Source organism: Chlorocebus sabaeus, chromosome 3, assembly GCF_047675955.1.
Source record: "Chlorocebus sabaeus isolate Y175 chromosome 3, mChlSab1.0.hap1, whole genome shotgun sequence".
Lineage (NCBI taxonomy): Eukaryota > Metazoa > Chordata > Mammalia > Primates > Cercopithecidae > Chlorocebus > Chlorocebus sabaeus.
The window spans coordinates 13,694,911-13,716,406 of NC_132906.1; the positions used below are offsets into that span (position 1 = coordinate 13,694,911).

At 37.7% G+C, this 21,496-nt stretch overlaps 1 protein-coding gene and 1 long non-coding RNA gene across 4 annotated transcripts in view; one reads left to right on the forward strand and one right to left on the reverse strand.

The window, feature by feature from the left end:
• The window catches only part of LOC119620109 (uncharacterized), a 127,615-nt gene extending 114,183 nt beyond the window's left edge, over positions 1-13,432 (reverse strand). Inside the window, exons 1-2 of the long non-coding RNA XR_012091890.1 lie at positions 13,262-13,432; positions 12,741-12,819 (exon numbers count right to left, since the gene is read on the reverse strand). This is a non-coding gene — a long non-coding RNA (uncharacterized lncRNA). The remainder of the gene's footprint in view (positions 1-12,740; positions 12,820-13,261) is intronic.
• A 653-nt stretch (positions 13,433-14,085) lies between these two features.
• Positions 14,086-21,496, forward strand: part of NBEA (neurobeachin) — a 731,202-nt gene continuing 723,791 nt past the window's right edge. For 2 of the 3 annotated variants that reach the window (XM_073013351.1, XM_073013354.1), the window contains exon 1: positions 14,086-14,474. In XM_073013351.1, the coding sequence (XP_072869452.1) occupies positions 14,181-14,474 (294 nt within the window). In that variant the 5' untranslated portion in view covers positions 14,086-14,180. The remainder of the gene's footprint in view (positions 14,475-21,496) is intronic. The other variant, XM_073013348.1, reaches the window with a different exon arrangement.

Genomic DNA, 21,496 nt, shown 5'->3' on the forward strand with positions numbered 1-21,496 from the left:
AGTACACTCAGGTCAACAAGAGAGGAGGCAATGCTTTCGTTCCCAGCTGAAACCATACATACTGAGGATCGAATAATGAGTGCATACATCACCGAGTGAGTTTTTTTACTTTCAGAATATTTTGTGGTATCATGAAAACATAGTATAAACCCCAAGGGAAATTTCTCTAGACATTTGATGAAGTTTTATCTTGCTGTCCAATTAGAAAATGGATGACTGGAAAGATTCTTCTAAAAACTGGCTAAGATATTTATTGCCAGAATTGTCTTCAGGAGAAACTGTTGGTTTAGCTCCACCTACATTTCCTTGCCTCAGCCCGTAATCCTGAGCACCTGCTCCTCAGGAGTCAATGCTCTCCTTCAAAGGATCCTTATACACACACTGGAGCTGACGCACAAAACTGTCTTGCTGCTTTATGAGGATCTCAAATTTGGCCTTTTGTTTACATTATCCTTCTTTTTGTTAATCACATTTCCAGATCCCTGACTGTTTATCAAACTTTATATTGCCTTCCTATTCCATTCTTGAGGATCCATGGTCAATGCAACTGTCTTTTCAGGTTTGCCCCAACTGTGGCTTGTGTGAGCAGGTTTGATTCCTTGCCATTTGATTCCTGAGCACTATCTCTGGACATGGAACCTGCGTAGCTCCTTTTAACATCCCCCACAACTTGTCATGCACTTTATCCAGACCAGTTCCCTGCTCTGAGTCTACAGCCATGACTCACTACTGCCTGTACTTCCAGATTACTGGAATTACTGCTCCATTCCAGATTGCTGCCAGAATTAATGCTATTGCTTTCTCTGTAATACTTTGTACTTTTCAAAGGATCATAATTTATCTCGCTTCTGCTTACAACCCCTTTCTATAATGAGAGCTATTCACTCCCATTTCATCGGTAAGAAAATCAAGACTCAAAGAGGCCATATAATTTACTTAACACCACAGTGTGATTTAATACTTCGAATACTAGTTTTGAGGACCTTATTATTCCCCCAAAATCATGTTTTAGGGAATTTAGCAGTCATTTAGAGGAATGATTTTATTCTGACTTTAACACTTTTTGTTTTTCTTCCTTTAATATGTTATATTGCCTTGTAATGTAAGTAATCTGTATCAAACTATTGAATGTATTGAATTGTTAGAATTTTTACCTTTTAAGTTCTTTCCTCCTTTCTTTCCTTAATTGAGATATTTATCAAGTACTTACCATGTATCAATCAATGAGCATAGTATATTGCTGCAGAGTTTATTTATAAGCTATAGTCCCTGCCTTCAAGTAGTGCTAATGTAGTCAGGAAAAAACCGTGTAACAAATTACTACAAGACTATATTTTCTTCATAAAAATAAATACCATATAAAAGTATCATTTTCTGAAATCATATTATTTATATACATTTTACTAGTTTGTTGTCTGTGACCTCTATTAGAATATAAGCTACATGAGGACAGGGACTTTGTTTCATTTACTGCTATATTTCCTGTACCTTGAAACTACACACCTTTTGTAAAATACATTCAATAGATACTGTAGTAAGGAATACAATGTTAGCTCTCTTTTAGGCTTTTATAAAATTCTATTAAGTTTCTAGTGAATGAAGACTATTTATTAGATCCCACATGAGTGGCTCTCATTGCATAATCGGTTAGCACGTGGTACTTATAAGATGCTACATGAATTCAATGTATTTCACCTAAAGTTTTTGTTCTCTTTAGTTGAACTCCTTTTCAAGTTTTTCTAACCTTATTAAAAAGGCCATATATGTTATATTATTTAACAGACACACAATCTTTTAAACATAGAATTCATGTATTTAACAAACTTGTATTGCTAGAAATACATAATGTCTCTTTAAAGTTATCCCATTTCATGTTTTCCTCACTGGATAGTCATTAGTATGTTTTCTGATGACTCTAAAATGAATGCTACAGAATTGTTACTGTAAAAAATTATTAATTTACTAGTTTATTTAGTAAATTTGTATTTCATTTTAGGTTAAGACTTATGGCCACAAAGCTCAAAGGGCTGATGTATCAATTATATTGACTATTTGTTGTTTATATCAACTACTTTCTGTTTGTAGTGGCTGCCTTCTAAGTTCCATTGCATCTCTGCTCTTAAATCTGTTCTGTGTTATATGTGATTATATTTCCTTTGGCATTTTTCTTAAACGTCAAACAGATTACATTTCCAAATTTTAGAGTGCGGAAACTATGTCTTTATAGTTATCTTTCAAAATAGTTAACAGTAATATCAACAGGTGTAAAGTTAATATGTTTTACAGTGATCCAATATGAGATGTTTTCAGTTTAGGCATTAGTAGAGGTTTTTTTTTTAAGAAAAAATTAATCATATGACATTTCTAGTGAATGAAGGCTACTTGCTAGATACTACTTAAAGATATTATGACTTTTATAAATATTCTGGGTAGGACAATTCCAAAGAGGTAACAGATAGGAAAAGAAAGTAGAGGTACAAAAATCTGTTGTTCACTCACATTTAAAAAACTGGAAGCAATATGGATAATCTTAGCCATAGCTAAGAAGTGCATACCATATGAATGCTTCCACAGTGTTGTGGGTCAATGTCAACACACACACCTAAGAAATAATTTCGAAAAGTTAATGTCATGAAATGCCACTGTCTCTTTAAAGAAGGAAATCAGGGAAAACCCTCTGTCTTGGCATAAACTTAAAGTACTGAGCTTGTTTACAAAGAAAGCAGTAACAAGAGATTTTTAATGAAAAGGAAAAGGAAATAGATATTGAAAAGTCTGGTTTAAACCACCAGATATATTTTGGTAGACTGTTTACTCTATTGGTTAGTAAATTATAAGGAAGTATTTTGTTATTATTATGTCTTTGTTCTTTTGGCTTTTTATTTTTATAAAGTTGCAGAGAAAAAGACTTAGTTTCTAATATGCCTTCTTTCCCTATGACTAGCAAAAAGCAAAGAAAAGTTATATTGCCAATTTTACTTGATGTAATTAAAGGGATAAAACATTTAAGTTTAAGATAGGGATGGAAATCATTAAGGCTATCATAAGATAAACAAATATTGAATATATATTAGGCTATTCATTAAACAAACAAAACACTAAAGAAGACACTGATGTCCCATTTGCTCTTTGAAGAAGGGAAAGCCAAATTAATGAATGAAGAGAAAATATGTGGAGATTAGTGTATTTAATTATGTAATGTGAAAACTCACAAAAACTGTACTAAGCCCTCTTTTTGCGCTAATCTATAATCACCTGTTGAGCACTTATTACAGGCACTGTCTAAATGCTTTATAGGTGTTATCTCTGTAAATCCTCCAAGCAATACATATGAGGTAGTTACAATAGTACCCCCTTATTCCATGGTTTTGCTTTCCATGGTTTAAGTTACTCACGGTAAACCGTGGTCCAAAAATAGTAAATGGGAAACTCCAGAAATAACAATTAATAAGTTTTGCATATCATGCTCTTCTCAGTAGCATGATGAAATATTGCACCATCCCACTCCATCCTGCCTGAGTCGTGAATCATCCCTTTGTCCAGTGTATCCTCATTGTACCTGCAACCTGCCCCTTAGTTACTTAGTAGTCATCTTGGCAATCAGATCGACTGTCACAATATCACAGTGCTGTGTTCAGGGAACCCTTATTTTACTTACTGACCTCAACGTGCAAGAGTAGTGATGTTGGCAATTTGGGTATGCCAAAGAGAAGTTAAAGTGCTTCCTTTAAGTGAAGTGGTGAAAGTTCTTAATAAGAAAAGAAAAAAATTGTATGCTGAATTTGCTAAGATCTACTGTAAGCATGAATTTTCTAAACGTGAAATTGTGAAGTTAAAAGAATTTCTTGCTAGTTTTGTTGTCGCACCTCAAACTGCAAAAGTCATGGTCATATTGGTGATAAGTGTTAGTTAAGACGGAGAAGGCATTACATTTGTGGGTGGAAGACATGAACAGAAACATGTTCCAATTGATGACAATGTGTTCCATCAGAGAACACTGAGCCTGTCTGAAGACTTCAGCAAGGGATCCTCTAAAAGGAGTAACACTTAGTCATTTACAGCAAGTAAAAGATGGGTACACATATTCAGGAATAGGTTTGTACTGAAAAATATAAAAATTATTGAAGAGGCTGCATCTGCTGATGATGAAGCTACTGCCACATTTCTGGCAGAGTTGATGAAGTTGATTAAGGAGAAAGGATACCATTCAAAGCAAGTCTTCAATTATAATGAAACCAGGCTCATCTGGAAGGAGATGCCTAATAGAACCCACATTCATAAAAGTGTAAAGGAGGCACAAGGGCATAAAACACAGAAGGACAGATTAACTCTGGTGCTATGTGGCAACGCTGCAGGGCATACGATAAAGCCAGGCATAGTGTACAGAGAGAACCCCTGTGCTCTCACAAACAAAACCAAAAATTATCTGCCTGTGTTTGATATAGGGTTCAGTACTATCTGCAGTTTCAGGCATCGACTGGGGGTCTTGGAACGTCTTTCCCTCAGATAAGGGAAGACTACCGCATATTTTACAGGTTCAGAAATAGGCTCATAGGTAATTTTTCTGGATTCGAACCCAATCTACCTAAATTCAAAACCCATTCTTTTAGCCACTACACCATAATTTGAAGGATTGTTTGGGATTAGAATGGGGATTGGATGGCAAAAAACAAAACAAAACAAAACAGTGAAATGTTTGGGAGAAATGTTTTATTTTATAATGGAATCATGTGAGCTCTCTTGTGCTTATGAAAGAAAACACTGTGGTGTGAATTATGAGGGCAGGGCAAACCAGGTGCCCACTATGCTTACTATGCTTCACTGAATGCAAATAGCCTGAAACACGCTATGTTATGTGTTCTTGCCATAGCAAAAGAAATCTGGCTGAGCTTGTTTTAATATAAACAGAGAAACTAGTGATGAAGCTGTGGCTAACATATCACATTTCATTTACTTCTCACAATTTTAGATCAGCGAGACAGAAATGAAGTTTTATATACACATTTGTGTATATTTAACAGAACCCTAAATACTAAATATGATTAAGCATCTTAATTCTTTAAGATTCACTTTTACATTAACAACAAAGGGGTTATATACAATGTATATTCCAGAATATTTAAATGTAGACTCTCAGGTAAAAAGGAAAGGTCAGATACTATGTCCTTTCTTTTTATCTCTCTTTTCTGATCCTGACCCTTCTGTCTGTTAAGTGAAAAGAGATACATTATAGTTCTGGGAAATAAAAATATAAGCCTGCAGTTGTCTCCATGACAATGGAGCTGCTAATTGGTCAAGAATGGCTGTTTCAAGCCATTCTTCCACCAGTTAATCCGTGGCTGCTAGCAGCTGAGAAAGGCTCTAATCCAAAACTTTATGCACCACTACTAGGCTCAGATTGTTCTATGAAGTTTCTCAGTTGAGCTAGAGTTTGGTAAAGATGCTATCACCTATATTGAAGAGATTCTAATAATGAGATACCTATTCCAAAGGATCCTCAGATATTTCCTCACAGCATTTCTTCTCTCCCCTTACCCAGGGTATGTGATTTATTATTATAAATATATAGATATGTAATCATAACCTTTTTCAACAAGGACTAGATTACACATTTTTTTCCAGAAAAACATAATAAGGAACGATATATTAATGTAAGAATGAAATTAGATTTTGGTTACTTTTAATGAATATAATTAAAATAATTTGTTTATTCCAAGTGATTTTTCTCCAGGATTAAAATGATTTCCAGGAAACAGAAAGGCTAATGGCATTTTCTGAACCTTTCTTGGCATAGACAGAGATATAAGACCAGATTGGCTCCAGATACCATTTTTTGGTGGGATGCTTTCAAATATACATACAAAAACATGATGATGTTCATTTTAAATGACCTTTCCTGGTCTCATTAGTATCTTTCGTCTGGTCAATTTGGTAGAAATTAGTAATGGCTTTGGTCTGGGTCCCAGTATAGGCAGTGTGGCATAGGAGTAGAGCTGTGGCTTCGGCCAGTCACAACTAGGATCAAATCCTAATTGTGTAACTTCCTTAAGTGTGACTTCACACAACTGACAGAACTTCTCTTTAGACTAATGTCCTAGTATGGGGCTAACAAATAACTTACTTGAAGGACTATAGTAAGGGTTTAGAAATAACACATGTAAAAGTGTGTGGCAGATAAGAGATAATCAGTGTGTGACAGCTACAATTTTAAACAATTAAGCAGCCAGTAAAAATTAAATCAACTCCTTTCTTTAACATACTTTTCTTTCTCCAGACTATGTATACCAACCGCAATGGCAACTGCGGTAAAACAGATGTCTGTGCAAAACTAAAAGAAATTTAATGCACAATGTTTGTTAGCGTGAAAACATTTTATATATAGTTTTTTTTTCTTTTTGAAGTTCACGGAAGGAGTTGTGTAGGTGACTACATATATTAACATGAATTTCTTACTGTTGGCAAAGGAGGCAGAGAAGAGGAAAACTGTTTATTTAAGTGAAAATTCGTCAACCTATGCTATCTGAAAGAAAAATAATTTTTTAAAAAGTGGAATTGGGTACAGTGTTTTCGATCATTTTCTTTTTTTTTTTTCTTTTTTTGAGATGGAGTCTTGCTCTGTTGCCCAGGCTGGAGTGCAGTGGCACGATCTCGGCTCACTGCAAGTTCTGCCTCCTGGGTTCGCTCCATTCTCCTGCCTCAGCCTCCTGAGTAGTCGGGACTACAGGTGCCTGCCACCACGCCCAGCTAAGTTTTTTTTTTTTTTTTTTTGGTATTTTTTAGTACAGACGGGGTTTCACCATGCTAGCCAGGATGGTCTCGATCTCCTGACCTCGTGATCCGCCCGCCTCGGCCTCCAAAAGTGCTGGGATTACAGGCGTGAGCCACCACGCCCGGCCTTAGATCACTTTCATCTGGGTGGGAACATGAATGTATTCATGAAAATGGTACTTTCACTAGCAAGAATTTCAGTAGGGGAGATGAGAAGTATAGCGCAGTAGACAGAAGCAAGAAAATGAGTAAGGCACCAAAGGAGGAAAGCACAGTATATTAATTGGGGATAGAGAGAAATTCATGTTGGCTGAACCCTGTTTTCCCACCTGGGGACTTAGGAATTATTGACAGTGATCCATGAATACTTACATACATCAGGTATTGTTTGTGGACAGAATAAAAGTTAAACACATGCAGGTGAATTCATTTCCTAGGGCTGCAGTAACAAAGTACCACAAACTATAGGCCTTAAAACAACAGAAATGTATTCTCTCACAGTTCTGGAAGCCCAGAAGTCAGAAAGCAAGGCATCAGCAGGGCCATGCCGTCTCTGGAGGCTCTAGAGAAGAATCCTGCCTTGCCTTTTCCTCGCTTCTGGTGGTTCCCAGCAATCCTCTGCTTTCCTCAGCTTGCAGCTGCTTAACTTCAATCTCTGCCTCTGTCTTTACATAGCCTTCTTCCTTGTCTGTCTTTACATCATCTTCCCTGTGTGCATTTTTGTCTGTGTGTCTCCTCTCTTCTTATGAGGACATGGACGTATTTGGTGAAGGGCCCACGTCACTCCATTATCTCATCTTAAGGTCACATTCACAGGTACTTGAGGTTAGAACTTGGATGTATCTTTTTGGTGGACACAATTCAACCCAAAATGGTGTGTATATGTATTTCAAATATATGTAGATGTGTGATTTTAAGTAAAAATTATTTAAATAGCATTATCAACCTGAAAGTAGCGGTTCATCACTGTAAATTTTCTCAATTAATGGATATTAAAGGAATACATTTGTCAGGTAGGAGTCTAACAGTCTATAAATTTTTTTAACGATAAAAAGAGTTGTATACACTGAGAAGGGTTGGGATCTCTGGTATACGGTTCCTGTGGAGGAGAATGAGATAAAACTAGAAAATAAGCTAAAGTATGCAGGGTGTTTGGTACCGAAAGGACTTAATTTCTTAGGCAAAGAGAATTACTCGTGATGGTGATGTTTTCACAGATGCAGTGCATGTATGTAGAAGCTATTGTGACGAATAAAGTAAAATTCTGGACCACTCATCTGTCCATCAAGGTGGAACGTTAGGAAGACTACCCATGTAAGGATGAACTGGAGAAGACTGAGTATGGAAACAAGGAGACCAGGTATGAAGTGACTAGAATCTAAATCAGGATGACTGCGGTGAGAATGAAAAAAATGGGATGAATGCTAGACCCACTCCCAGGAAGAATGGGCAGAGGTATGAAAATTTAATGGTGAATAAGTTTGTGCATATGGTGCATTTGTATGCATATTTATGTGATGTTTACGGGTACATGTTTGCATTAGGGTGTTTGTACAATATCTAGTTCATTTAAGATTCCAGAATACGTATTATTTTAGCACCATTTGACATTTTTTAAATATTGCTGATTAATTTTCCATGTCTCAACACAATTTTTTTCTAAAGGAAATATCCAGAATCACTCATTTCAATTAGTTTAGTTTTTGGCATACAAATATTTATTGGTTGGTAAGCATCAACATTTTAACTATTCCCAAATTGGGTCAACTTAGGATACAAATACAGAATTTCTATTTTGTGTTTGTGTTCCCTCTTTAAGAGGAAAATTAGTGGAGCAAAAAAGATAAAAGTAGTAGTGGTAGTTGGAAGAAACTGACGTTTAAGTTTGATGAAGAAATTCTAAATAGATACCTAGAGAGGCTAAATGACTTCAAGTCCCCAAGGTAGGGCAAATTGCATCCACCGATCCTAAAAGAATCTGAAAACTAGATCACTGAACAACTCTCAATGGTCTTTGAGGAGTCATAGAGAACTAGGAGTGCCAGAGGATTGAAGTGCTAAAGGCAGGGGGAGGTTAATTCTCGAAAATCCATAGCAAGTAGCTTAATATTGCCAAAACCAGTAATAATACTTCACATCGATATACTTTCATTTAATTTTGCTCAGATATAGAAACAGAGAGTATCCAGACTGCAGCTAGACAGTTGTCAAGGTCCTTTATGGTATCCTTTGGAAAAGCCAGAGGAATATGTGTGCTAGTTATTAGAACACTATGGTAGCTAATTTATTATTGAAGGCTTATACTAAACAGGTGCTTATAAACAACTTAAATCAGTTTTTAAACTTTTTGACTACAACTTGCAGTAAGAAATACATATTACGTCATTACCTAGTAAGCCTACATATGTATTTTTATGTATACATGCGTATAATTAAAACAGATTTTATAAAACAGTACTTACCCTTACAAAATATATTTAAAAATTTCTCATTCTGTGTGTTTCTATTCATTTCATTAAAAAACCCCTGCTGGTTGCAACCCACTAAATCAATTTCATGACTCCCTAATGGGTTGGGACCCACAGTTTGAAGAATGTGAATTGATTCAAGCAGAGTGATACTGGTGACTACTGAGCTGTTTCCATCCTGTTCAATCAAACATTTGAATGGAAGTATAGAAGGAATGTTCCCAAATTTGCACATAGGCTAATAAGACAATAAATTATTTGCATGATATAATCAGGATTAAGAAATTCCTAGCAGATGAAATTTAAATGGAAAATTACATAAAAAATTTGAATAAAATATTTTTTTCTCTGTTTTGAGACAGAGTCTCGCTCTCTTGCCCAGGCTGGAGTGCAGTGGAGTGATCTCTGCTCACTGCAACCTCTGCCTCACGTGTTCAAGTGATCCTCCTGCCTTAGCCTCTTGAGTAGCTGGAATTACAGGTGGCCACCACCATGCCTGGCTGGTTTTTGTATTTTTAGTAGAGACGGGGTTTCCCCATGTTGGCCAGGCTGATCTTGAACGACTGACCTCAAGTGATTCACCTGCCTTGGCCTCCCAAAGTTTTGGGATTACAAGCGTGGACCACCATGCCTGGCCTTCAAATAAAATTTAAATTTAAATTGATATGTACAATTTTGTACTTTATATCTCAAAATCTACATGTAAAGCTACAAATTGTAGATATGCTGCTGCTAAAAAAAATTAACAACAAAAGAAAAAGCCTGTTTTTCAGGTTGATAATTATTTCATGCAGCTATTGTGGTTAATAAAGTAAAACTCTTTATTAATCCTAATTAATCCTTGATGGTCTAATCTGTCCATCAAGATGGAGCTTTACGAAGATTACCCACGTAAGGATGGACTGGAGAAGAGTGAGTGTGGAAAAGAGGAGACAGAGGTATGAAGTGGCTAGGATCTGAATCAGGGTGGCTGCAGTGAGGATGAAAAAAATGGGACGAATGCTAGAACTATTGCCAGGAAGAATGGGCAGATCTATAACTAATTTAATGGTGATAATAATTTCAATATGAGAGGAGAATGGAACCAAAATTATTTGAGAACCCACCACGTGCCAAATGTGAATCATTACATTACATGAATCATCAGTGTCATGTTAAGAAAAAAATCCAAAACCAAAGCAAACCAAACAGATCTAATTTGATTTGGGGCAACATTAACAGGAGCTATATTGCTAAAGGTTGAGGGTGGGGTAAGAATTTCCCTCTGTTTTATACAGGTCCAAACCCACACCGAATTTGGAATATTCTGTTCAGATAAAGTTTAGAGAAAAGCAAGAAATCTGTTATTTAAAGAACAGGTGAAGGAAGTGGGAATATTTAGTGTGGAGAACTGCTGTTTCCATCCATTCATTTTTGAACACATTTATTCAATGTAAATTACAAGTCAGGCAAGGTAGATGAAAAAAAAATAATGACACAAAATAACTGTGGGTCTTTTCCAACAGTCAGTGAAGGGAAACACTATTGATTGACACTTGCTACTACCTTAAGTACCTTAAATGTATTAGCTCCTTTAATCCTATGAAGTAGTATTATTATCCTTATTTTGGGTTAAGTAAACTGAAGCTTTGAAGCTAAAGTCATTTTCCCAACACCATACTGTAAATTTAAGTAAATATAAGTGGCTGGTGGAACTAGAATCCAAATCCAGGTTCCATTGAATCTAGGGCATGACTTCTCTACCTCTCTGCAATATTGCTTCTTGAAACTCAGATTCACAGGTTTCTTATCTTTGAATGGTTGTCCCTGGGAAGTAGGGGTACACAACAATGCATATAAAATTAATATTCACCACATAAAATGTATTTTTAATCTGGAGATTTAAAAATATACAGATTAGGTATCTTCTATTATTATGTAGCTTTTAATTCAAAATATTGTTAATGTAAATGCAAAGTTATTTGTACACTTTCCAGGAAAAGGTTTTGTAGGCCAAAAGGAAACAGACCTGCTGACTTTTCTAAACTTTACATTTTTGGGATGGTATGGAAGACATATAACTGTGCCATTATGCAGACTTATATGTGGTTATAATTGGTATTACATGTGTTTATAGGTTACACAATACACATGCCTGTATACTAAGGATACAAAGACACATTGACTATATGCTAGCTGCTCAGCTGAAATTATTTTATGGAATTCTCACTTTCCTATGGGACACGTATTATTATCCCTACTGAAGGAATGAGGAGATGAAACTCAAATAGCTTGAGTAGATTGCAAAGGTAGTAAGTTGTGAGTGTGACTCAAAGAATCATGCACTTTCCACAGTATCATAGGGCCTGGGAGGAGCTGATTGTCCACTGGAGAAAACTTTTTAATTGGTAAGCTCTTCTAAATATCTCTGAAATTGAACTAAGTACGCAAAAGAAGTGGAGTTTTCCTACTTAGAAATGGTGATATTATCTTTACCCACTCACTATCTTCACTAAAGAAAAATGAGCAGAAAAATATAACCAAGTGCACACACATACTGCTTAAGAAAAAACACAAGAAAAATTAAAATGGAAATGTTAAAAATGATGTTAAGCTATTCATTCAGAAAGGAAATAGGAAGTTCAAGTTGTCACTGTCTCTCAAAGTACTCATGCAAGAAATCTAAAAATAGCAAAAGGTAGAACCTGCTGCCATATAGATATACGCACAGTGGGTAAAAAAACTTAGTATGACAACCTTTCAATCTAGATTTATGTATTTTAAAAAGATATCATTTTAAATTTGCAAATGAAACAGTACTCTTAAAAGCAGATGATACTCACCTGGGACAGACAAAAATGTAGTAGAAGGATATAAATGTTACAGGATTTTTCAATTATATAGTATATCTCAAGTCATACTATTATGACTTGTATGTTTTGTAAATTTCCCATACAGTTTCAAGCATTCTAGCATTTTATAATTCAATTGCTATTTAATTTAAATGGACATGTTAGTTACCACTGCTTTCAGAAGTGTTTGCTTAACTACTTTAATAATTCAATCACTTTGGTGCAAGTTTAAACAAATAAACAGACATGCAACCAAGAATTCATCCTAAGCCCTGGTTTTGAGGAACTCTTTTTATAACCTGTGGTACTTAGAATTTTACCATGTTCCCATATCCTGGGAGTTAACTTGACTGGCAAGTCCAATTAAATATTAATAATAATAAAACTGATAATGGTGGATTTGTATATTGATCTTTTTCATTTGAGATGACAATTAAAACGATCTGAATATACCTCGAGATACCTAATATTTCTGGTGGCTTTCAATAATCTTTATTGAAAAGGGCAGCCCTCATGAAATATTAAAGAAAACTATATCCTTCCTTTCAAGGAATAGTCATGCCTATTTAGTTTTAATTCAATACAAGCAGTATGATTACTGGGTACATTTTAATTTTTTAAAATTAAAGGTTTATTTCTTATCTCTTGTGTCTGTGCAGACATAGATACGTACTTTTCTCACAGATCAAGGCTGGCAGTGAGAATCACCCATGTTTTCAGATAATTTCGAAAGTCCTCTGAATTGTACGTGCCTATGAAAAAAGGAAACATCAATAATTGGCATCATACCTGAGGATCGTCAGGGATTTTGAAAAGTGTGGGATTTGTCGTTCCCACCAAACTACCCCAGTGTCACACACTGCAGCCTTTTTAGGCTGGGAGGCGAGTTCAAGAGCTGTTTGTTGTTCCGAGCTTGATCCAGAGAGGATCACTGTTTGACAAGTTCTATTTTAAGTAGTGCCTCAGTGTGCAGGTGTCAGCCTCTTTCATGGCTGTAGAAGCACCATTACGCTCCATCTGTATTCTTCCCCCGACAATGCAGGATCGCCCCCTCCCCCCGCCCGCCTCCACCCCGTGCGTTTGTTTCTGCTTTGCCAGCCACTTTTTCTTCGGGAAATTCTAGGGAGGGCAGGCGGAAAGGACTGCGAGAAAGGGCGAAGAGGGGCCGAAAGAGGTCGTCTGCCACTCCCCTACCTTACAAGGCACGTGGCACTCGCAGTAGCAGCAGCTGGATGCAATAACGGAGATTAGGAACCTCCTCCCAGCAAGAGGATATTGAGAGAAGGAGGAGGTGGCAGTGAAGGCAAGACACGCACACTGTGTCCTTCCCCACAGGGAAAATCCACCCTCAAGGGAAAAACCACAAGGAAGCCACTACCCGCCCCGCCACTCCCAGCTTGCCCCAGTGTCTGGCAGCAGTCCCCATGCACCTGCTCACCTGTCTATCCGTTCAGGGTGGTTGGGGGAGGGACAAGGGGTGTCGGGGTGGGTGGGTGGGAAGAGAAGGAGGGCAGGGCAAAAGAGGGGGTGCACCGAGGGCTCCGCCCCCCCGGAGGCTGTGCGCAGGCGCAGTGGCCGCTACCGCAGGCAGGGGGCGGCAACATGGCGGAGTGAGCGGCGGCGTCGGGGCTTCACAACAACAGTGGCGCCCGTAGCAGCGGCGGCAGCAGCGTCAATTACATCGGCCACAGCCTGAGCTTCAGCACCGGCCAGCGTCGTGGCCAGCTGCTCGCATTCTAGGGCTTCTCGGAGCGGCGGCAGCATCTCCGCGGGGGGCGGGCCGGGCCGGACGGACCGGGAGAGGGAGAGAGCAGAGGCAGCGGCGGCGGCAGCGGCAGCGGCACACCTGCTGGGCGGGCACGGCCGCTTGCCCGGCAGCGGTTAGCGGTACCGCCACCGCCGAGAATAAGCCTGCGGATCCCCCGCCGCCTCCGCGGGGGAGAGCGCCGGAGCGGGCCGGGCTGAGACGCAGGCGGGGAGCGGGCCCGGCGCCGCGGCGCTGGTGGATGCTGGGGCTCCGAGGCGACGGCCGGGGGGCGGGGGCCGAGGCAGGTATAACGGTACCGGCGGCGGCAGCGCCGCTGCTCTTCCCTTCTCCTCAGGAGGGGGGCCAATGGCGAGCGAGAAGCCGGGCCCGGGCCCGGGGCTCGAGCCTCAGCCCGTGGGGCTCATTGCCGTCGGGGCCGCTGGCGGAGGCGGCGGGGGCAGCGGCGGTGGCGGCACCGGGGGCAGCGGGATGGGGGAGCTAAGGGGGGCGTCCGGCTCCGGCTCGGTGATGCTCCCCGCGGGGATGATTAACCCTTCGGTGCCGATCCGCAACATCCGGATGAAATTCGCAGTGTTGATTGGACTCATACAGGTCGGAGAGGTCAGCAACAGGGACATCGTGGAGACGGTGCTCAACCTGGTAAGGAAAAGGCGTGCTCTCCATCTGCTTCCCCAGTCCCCACATCCACCGTCCCTAGCGCCTTTGGCTCCCACCCTCCACCCCCAGGGTCACACGCGCCGCGCGTCCCTGGGAGCACAGAGCGTTCAGCCGGTATTGCCCAGCGGGTGACCTGCCTGCGCGCTGCCGGAACCACGCCACCTCCCTCCTCTCCTCTTTCTGGTCCTCTCCTGCCACCTGAGCGCAGTGCCCAACTTAACACCGCTTCTTATCACTTTTTAGGACCACGAGTAAACCAGTCCCCGCGGTGAAGGTTTTGGGTCGACTTTAGAGTTTAGTTAGGAGGTGAGGAGGCCTCCTGTTCTCTGGGGTTCTTTTTATCACACTCTTAATTGTCCATGGTGTCGCTCTCCGAGGATGACAGCCTTGCCCCTGGAGCCTAAATTCCCCCGTGCTGCTGAGATGTGAGAAGCACATTAGCTTCCGACTTGAGCAGCTGGGGTGTGATGTTTTCGAGGGAGACAGAAAATGATGCAGTTTTGCATCTGTCTTTAAATATTCCAAGGCCATGATGGAGAGTGTTGTGTCTATCCATCCCCCTCCATCTCTGAAGCAGCCGTCCCTTCTTTGTAATGTTGCCCTGAATATACTGATTTCTTAGTCATTTTTTGTGCACACAAGGTGTGTGAGGACACCAGATCATACAGGTTCATTTCTGTGGTTACCTTCAGTAGCGTGGCATGTGGGTAAAGACTAAAGGAAAGGTTTGAAACGCAGCCCTAGGTTTTGGTTTCTTTCATGATAAGAAAGAGTTACTGCAGAAGTGTGTATGACTTAATGTTTTGCGCTATCTACAGAGAGGCTCAGAAGCGTTTAAGATGTCAGGGAAAGAAATGGAAAGAAATAAGGAGATGAGAATCATAAATCGAGGATAATTAACAGTAGTTCATATTTAGTGCTTTGTAAATGGAGTTTTTTTTTTTTTTTTTTTTTTTTTTTTCCCCCTGCAGCCAAGCTTTTAAAACAGTTTTCTCTGCAATATCTAGTCATTGACATACTGAAAGGTTGGGCTTTGGGAGGCAAGACATAAATCGAGAGCAATCAGTTGAGTATTGTATTTGGTGTGGAGTCACAGGAACATAACAGTATGCTTACAGGGGTGCTTTGTACACCCATGCAGTCATTTTTCAGCTAAGCAATTATTTTTACTTTATTGGAAAACTGAGAGAAAACCGCAGCTACACCACTGGTGTCCTGAGACATGCATTAGATAATGTCTACGGTTTATGAACCTCCTAAATGCCCAGAAAAGTTGAAGCTGTTTTTTTCCTTTTACTAGTGTGTCGGGTCAAAGGAGATATCTGTCTTCGTTATATTCATTGTTGTTTAAAACAAAACACCTGTTTTTACTTCTGTGTGCCTTTCAAATAAATCATCATGAAAAGTCAGTGTAAGTTTGAGGGAATGTCACTAAGTTGGTGTAACCAAGTTCTTTTCAGAGCACTACTGGAAATACGGTTTTCTTGAGTTTTAATTTTAACTAGTTGCAAATAAGAGGTCAGTACTTGCCATTTCTTTTTAAAAGAAGATAAATGAAATCTCGAACTGTTAGTATGTTAGCAGGTAACTGTATTTCTGTAATTTAAAGGAACACATTTTTAGTTCCACTTTTGATCTAACCAATATCTTTTTTATGTTAGATTATATTAGGCTATTTTAGTAAGTATTCCTATGCTTACTTAATACATTTTAACCTGCTAAGAGGCAGTATAGCTTTCACAACCTGGAAACTGATTTGAATATATAACCAGTTTGGACTCTGCAGCAGTAGCAATGCATGCTGAATCAGTTCTTAACAGATGGGGTTTTTTAGATAGACGGTAGACTAAGAAAGGAAGTGAAATGTTTTTCTTGAGATGAAAAAGAAATTTAACTCTTCAGAGCAGTAAAAATCTGGCATGAAGTTTCAGTATGCAGACATTATTTCAGAGAACTTTACCGTTAAGCTTAGAGTCACTAGAAAGAAAGTAATACTGAGATAGTGTATCCAGAATCTACTTAAGACTTTGTAACTGCAATGATATTTTGAATTTAAAGAGTTAGGTTTAAAATTTCTTTGTATGTATTTAAAGAATGCAATAGATTTTTCAATAGAAACTTTTGGGGAAAAGAATAAATGACAAAAGGAGCTGTTTATTGCTAAGTTGTTAATCATATTAATTACGGAATATAAATTAGTCATTTGAAGTGCAGTATTTCTTGAACTGTAGATTTAGGGCTTTATTGTGCAGTATACTCATGAAAATGTATGAAAATTTAAGTGGATTCTCAAAAATATGTGGAAGTCATGGGCGCTTAAAAAATGAATTATCAAACTTAATTCTATTTATGTAATAAGTAAACCAGTAAAATCCATATAGGACACCCAGTGATTCGTTAGAGTTTGGAAACCTTTAATATTAAATCTAAAATGAATTTTTAAAAATTTTCAGTTTTAATTTAACACTTTAAATAAAAATGTAAGGTAAAATAGTGAAATACCTATTACTGTGCCCTGAATGACAGAAAAAAAAGAACTAGTGAAACTTAAAAAAAAAAAAAAAAGAGGAGTTTCTACCTTAAACAATAGCCTTGTCTCAGTCACCTTTGTCAGTATATTTTTCTTTGTTTTCCTGTATATTTTTTCTTCCTATGTGAGGATACTCATAAATACTTGGTTTCTAGGTGCTGTTTCTCACATGCCTTGGCCAAAGAATTAAAAGCTGGGCAGAGTGAAGTTCAAGCATGCACTAAAGTGTAGGATTTCTTCAACAGAGCAGTGGCTGTAATTTTTCTGCTTTGTTTCCCAAAGGTCTAGAGACCCATTTTTACTACTAGGTGGTTTGTGGGAGTTTGGTGAAGAATCACCAATGTGAGATGCAATAAAATGAGTGATTTTTATTAGAGATGTATGTATTTTGTATAATGATGTTATAGTTGACTTAAAACATTGAAATATGGAATGGATAATGTTAGGAAGATAGGTAAATTAGTTTGTGAATAAAATTACAGTCTGTATTGTCAAGGATTTTGCGTTGTAGCTCTACTAATGAAAGAAACTGATCGTTAACAAACTTTGGCTTCTGGAGGAATTATTTAAAGTGGCAGTATAAGAGAATTTAACTACAGAGAAGAGATTTTGTTGATTGTTTTCAGTTGTAAAGCTGGCATACTCCCTAATCAAACTAATCTATTCTTTTGTAAACACACTTAACATATGTTTATATAAGCTTTATCCATATTTGAAGTAAAAGCTATGTAAATATGTGTTATCATTGTTTATAACATGGAAGTTTCTTTTATAAACATAAATTTCTAGAAAAATATATTTATAATAGAGGATTAATATTTACTTAGTGAAAGAATTCATAATTTTTTTGGAGTGGCTTTCTTATGTGTTATAGTATAATTCTATGATTATAATTATGGAATTATAGACTTGAAGATTTTTTATGAATAACTGAATTCATGAAATTGTTTTCATGAAATTTTTTCATGGATTTGTAATTTTTTTTCATGAGTTACTGTGAGTTGTATCAGTGTGTCTAGTTGTAGAAAATGATATTTCCTCTGATTATTTTTTTACATTCTAAGTGGCATGCTGTTGGCTGAGCTGGAAACCTGACAAGATGCTTTGAGGGGATATGTGGTTTACTAAGTTTCTTTCATCTTGGCTTATGGATCATGGTATTTTTGTTAAAAGGGTAACTTCAAGGTTTTTTTTGTACTTGAATATGGCAGTAACTCTTCTTCCTTAGAGGTTTTTTTTTTTTTTAATTTTGCAGATTGATAGTCATAATTTTCGTTTTAAAGATATTTAGAATTTTACAAAGAAGGTGTCTTCTGCATTTGAATTATATGTATTTTAAAAATACACAGTTGCATCTTAGAATCATAGAGGTCCTTAATACTAATAAAACCACGTTTATATTAAAATAATTTCATGCATTTTAATTTATGTTGATATGTAAGCCTTTTCATATTAATTTGAATTGTATTTTATTCTCATGATTGGGTATGGAAAATAAAATTCAGGATTCACATGTAAATGCTCGGAGTTTCAATATCTTAAGGAGTTTTGAGATTTTCCATAGAAAATTTAGTCATATAATGACACTAAGGCAGCAAATATTCTATAGTCTATTATCAATTTATATTAATTTTAAATAAATGTTTTGCGTATTGCTAGCTGCTTTTTGGCAAATACTGTGCTGTTAATTAAAAATATCTCAAGGTTCTTTACTCTTTTGCTATACTTTTCCCAGACAGTGTGGAAGAATTTATTGGGTCTAACAGACTTAACCCCCATTTTGTGTCACTGGTATAGCTGTATTATAAAATTCAGTCATCTGCGTTTTTTTTTTTTTTTTCTATATACGGAACATATTGTTGTGCATTAGTTCCAGGTTTTCCATTTCTTGTCTTTAAACAATGTCAGCATATCTCTTTGGCATCACATATCACCCTATAGCGTTGCAGTTATTTATGTGTGTTTCCCTTCCTAGGCTGTGAACTCCATGAGGGCAGGAACTGATTTTATGTATCTTTATTTTTTGTATTTCTAGGCTTTGGATAAGTTAAGTGCATTTGTAGTGTGCATGACACTATCATAGGCAGTAATGATTATGGTCAGTTTCTGAAGTTATGTTCAACATTATGGTCCAGACCTAGGATCCTGAAATAAACTCATATATAAACTCAACTCATATAAACTTCATGTATTTCTTATTCTTCAAACTAGAAATATGTGTTCAATGTGTATAATATTACCTGGCTGTGTAGGCGTTACTGCATATGTAGATGTTATTTTGAACTGGCATCCGTTAATAAGTTAGAATCTGATAAAAACTTTTCAGTAAACTTTTATTTATAATCAAATATAATCACATAACAAGGTCATGTTGTTAACAAAGAAAATACATAATGCATTGAAGAGAAATTATAGAAAATACTGTAAGCATTTGTCATATTACCAAGAATAGTGAATTTGTTCTTGTGTGTCTGGCATACATTTCACCTCTTTGTAGTGGTACCTCAGTTTTCCTTTGATGATTCACTCATTCCCCATTTGTAGTTCAACTGGTTTAGGTGGGTCGACCCTACTGCCTGCCTTGAGGGTCAGACATCTAAGCCAGGTGTGGCAAGAATTGTGGTGATTGGTTCAGGGACAAATATTTAACTCAAGGGTAGCGAGCCAGAGTAGGTTCCAGGAATTGTGCTGGAAGGCATTCTGATGGGGATGCTGAATGCGTCAATTCTTAAAGAGTTGTAGGTCCCTGTCTTAGAATTTGACCAAGTGTGAAGCAAACAGCCTCATGATTCTGTTGGAGAACGTAGAGTTCTTTTTGTCTGTGGTGATTATCTTCTAACCATTAAATTATTTCCTTTAAAATCTACTATTGTTATTTATTTCAAATCAGTGTAAGTTGGGTTTTTTTGTCACTTGTAAATAGAAAGAATTCCCAGTAACATAGACATTAGTATCTGGAAATGACACATTGTAGGAAACAGACCTTAGATTTTGAAATGGAGTGGAAGGCAGTGAGAACTTTGTGATCCTCTAGCAGTTCCTTTTAAGGAGTTACAGAGCAGCTATTTAAATTGTCACCTGTGTTATCTTTGTCAATGGAACTACTGAGGTTGGAATTTTGGGGATGTTGGAATGTTTTGGTCACTTTTTGGGGTCTTTGATAATGTCTTTTAAGAGAGCAGTTAACTTTGGTCCAAGTTAGGGTGCTTGAAAGCAAAGCAGAAAGAAAATGTAGCTTTTCCAAGGCAGAGAGGCTCTTTCTGCCTGTAGCTGCCATCCAAGATAGCAGGGAATTAGAATATTAAAGCTTTGTAGTCATAAAGCCCTAAGTTTTTACACCGTGCTAAAGTTGGTAAGAGGAAAGCCAAGAGTTTAAATTAGAACCAGATAAAGTTCTGTCTGATAAGCTTCTCCCAAGCCTCTCATGCAGCATACGCCAGCCTTCTGACCAAAGCAGCAGTAATCCAGTTGTGAAGAGCTTTAAAATACGATACAACCAGGGAGGAAATGATAGAACAGCTGTGCCTCCTCACCCAGTTTATTGTTTCACATTGCTTCAAGGAAGATCATTAAGCTGAGGGTTAAGGGAATAAGAGTACTGGGAAGGCCTATTGCTATGAGACTGAAACTTAACAGCTGACAAGATCCTGACAGGATCGCATGTTTTGGTTGCGAATTCAAGTCCTTTGACTTAAGTAAATTGACGAAAAACTTATCAAAGTTTTAGGGAAGCCATACTTGGAGAGAAACCTCAAGCCTGGTAAACAAAGGCCTGTATTCTTTTACTTCTGAGGCACTTCTAAGCTCCAGCAGTATAGCTGCTAGAAGGAAAATCTGCATTATGGAGGATAAGAAGTGAGATCTTCTGAGATAGTGGTAGTGAATGTATTCGTATTGGCCGACCCAAGGAATTCCATTAGCAAGGACAGGGAATTCTTGTTACTCTGACCAATGATATATGGTTTATGCTTTGAATTAGTTATCACGGTGTTTCTTTAACCTTCTCCATTCTTCTAATTGCAGTTATTGTTACTTAATGTTCTTTTACCATTGTATATTAATTAGAGGGTATAGTTAAATTTATTACACAGCTATATAATTGGTCAGGTTTGAGGTATCACCAAGAAGAATATTATCATAACACAAAAATTTCAGACTTGAGGTTAGATGCAGTAATTCGACTTTGTCTTTTTTCATCCTCTGGTGAGGTGGTAAGTACACTTTCTATTGTGTCTAAGATAGCCACGTTAAACATGGATATGTAAGTAGTTATATGTATGAAATATTTGTCTGAGATGGGTGGGTAGGCAAGGACTATAATGTTACAGATTTCTGCCGGTTTTGGCTGCCTAGCATCCATTCTTTCTGTTGTTAACATTCTCGATTTTTTGATATTCTTTTAGGGAGTCATTCTTGATTTTTATGGTCTGGGGTAACATTGGACTTTATCCTGCTTTTCTGGACCAGACACAGA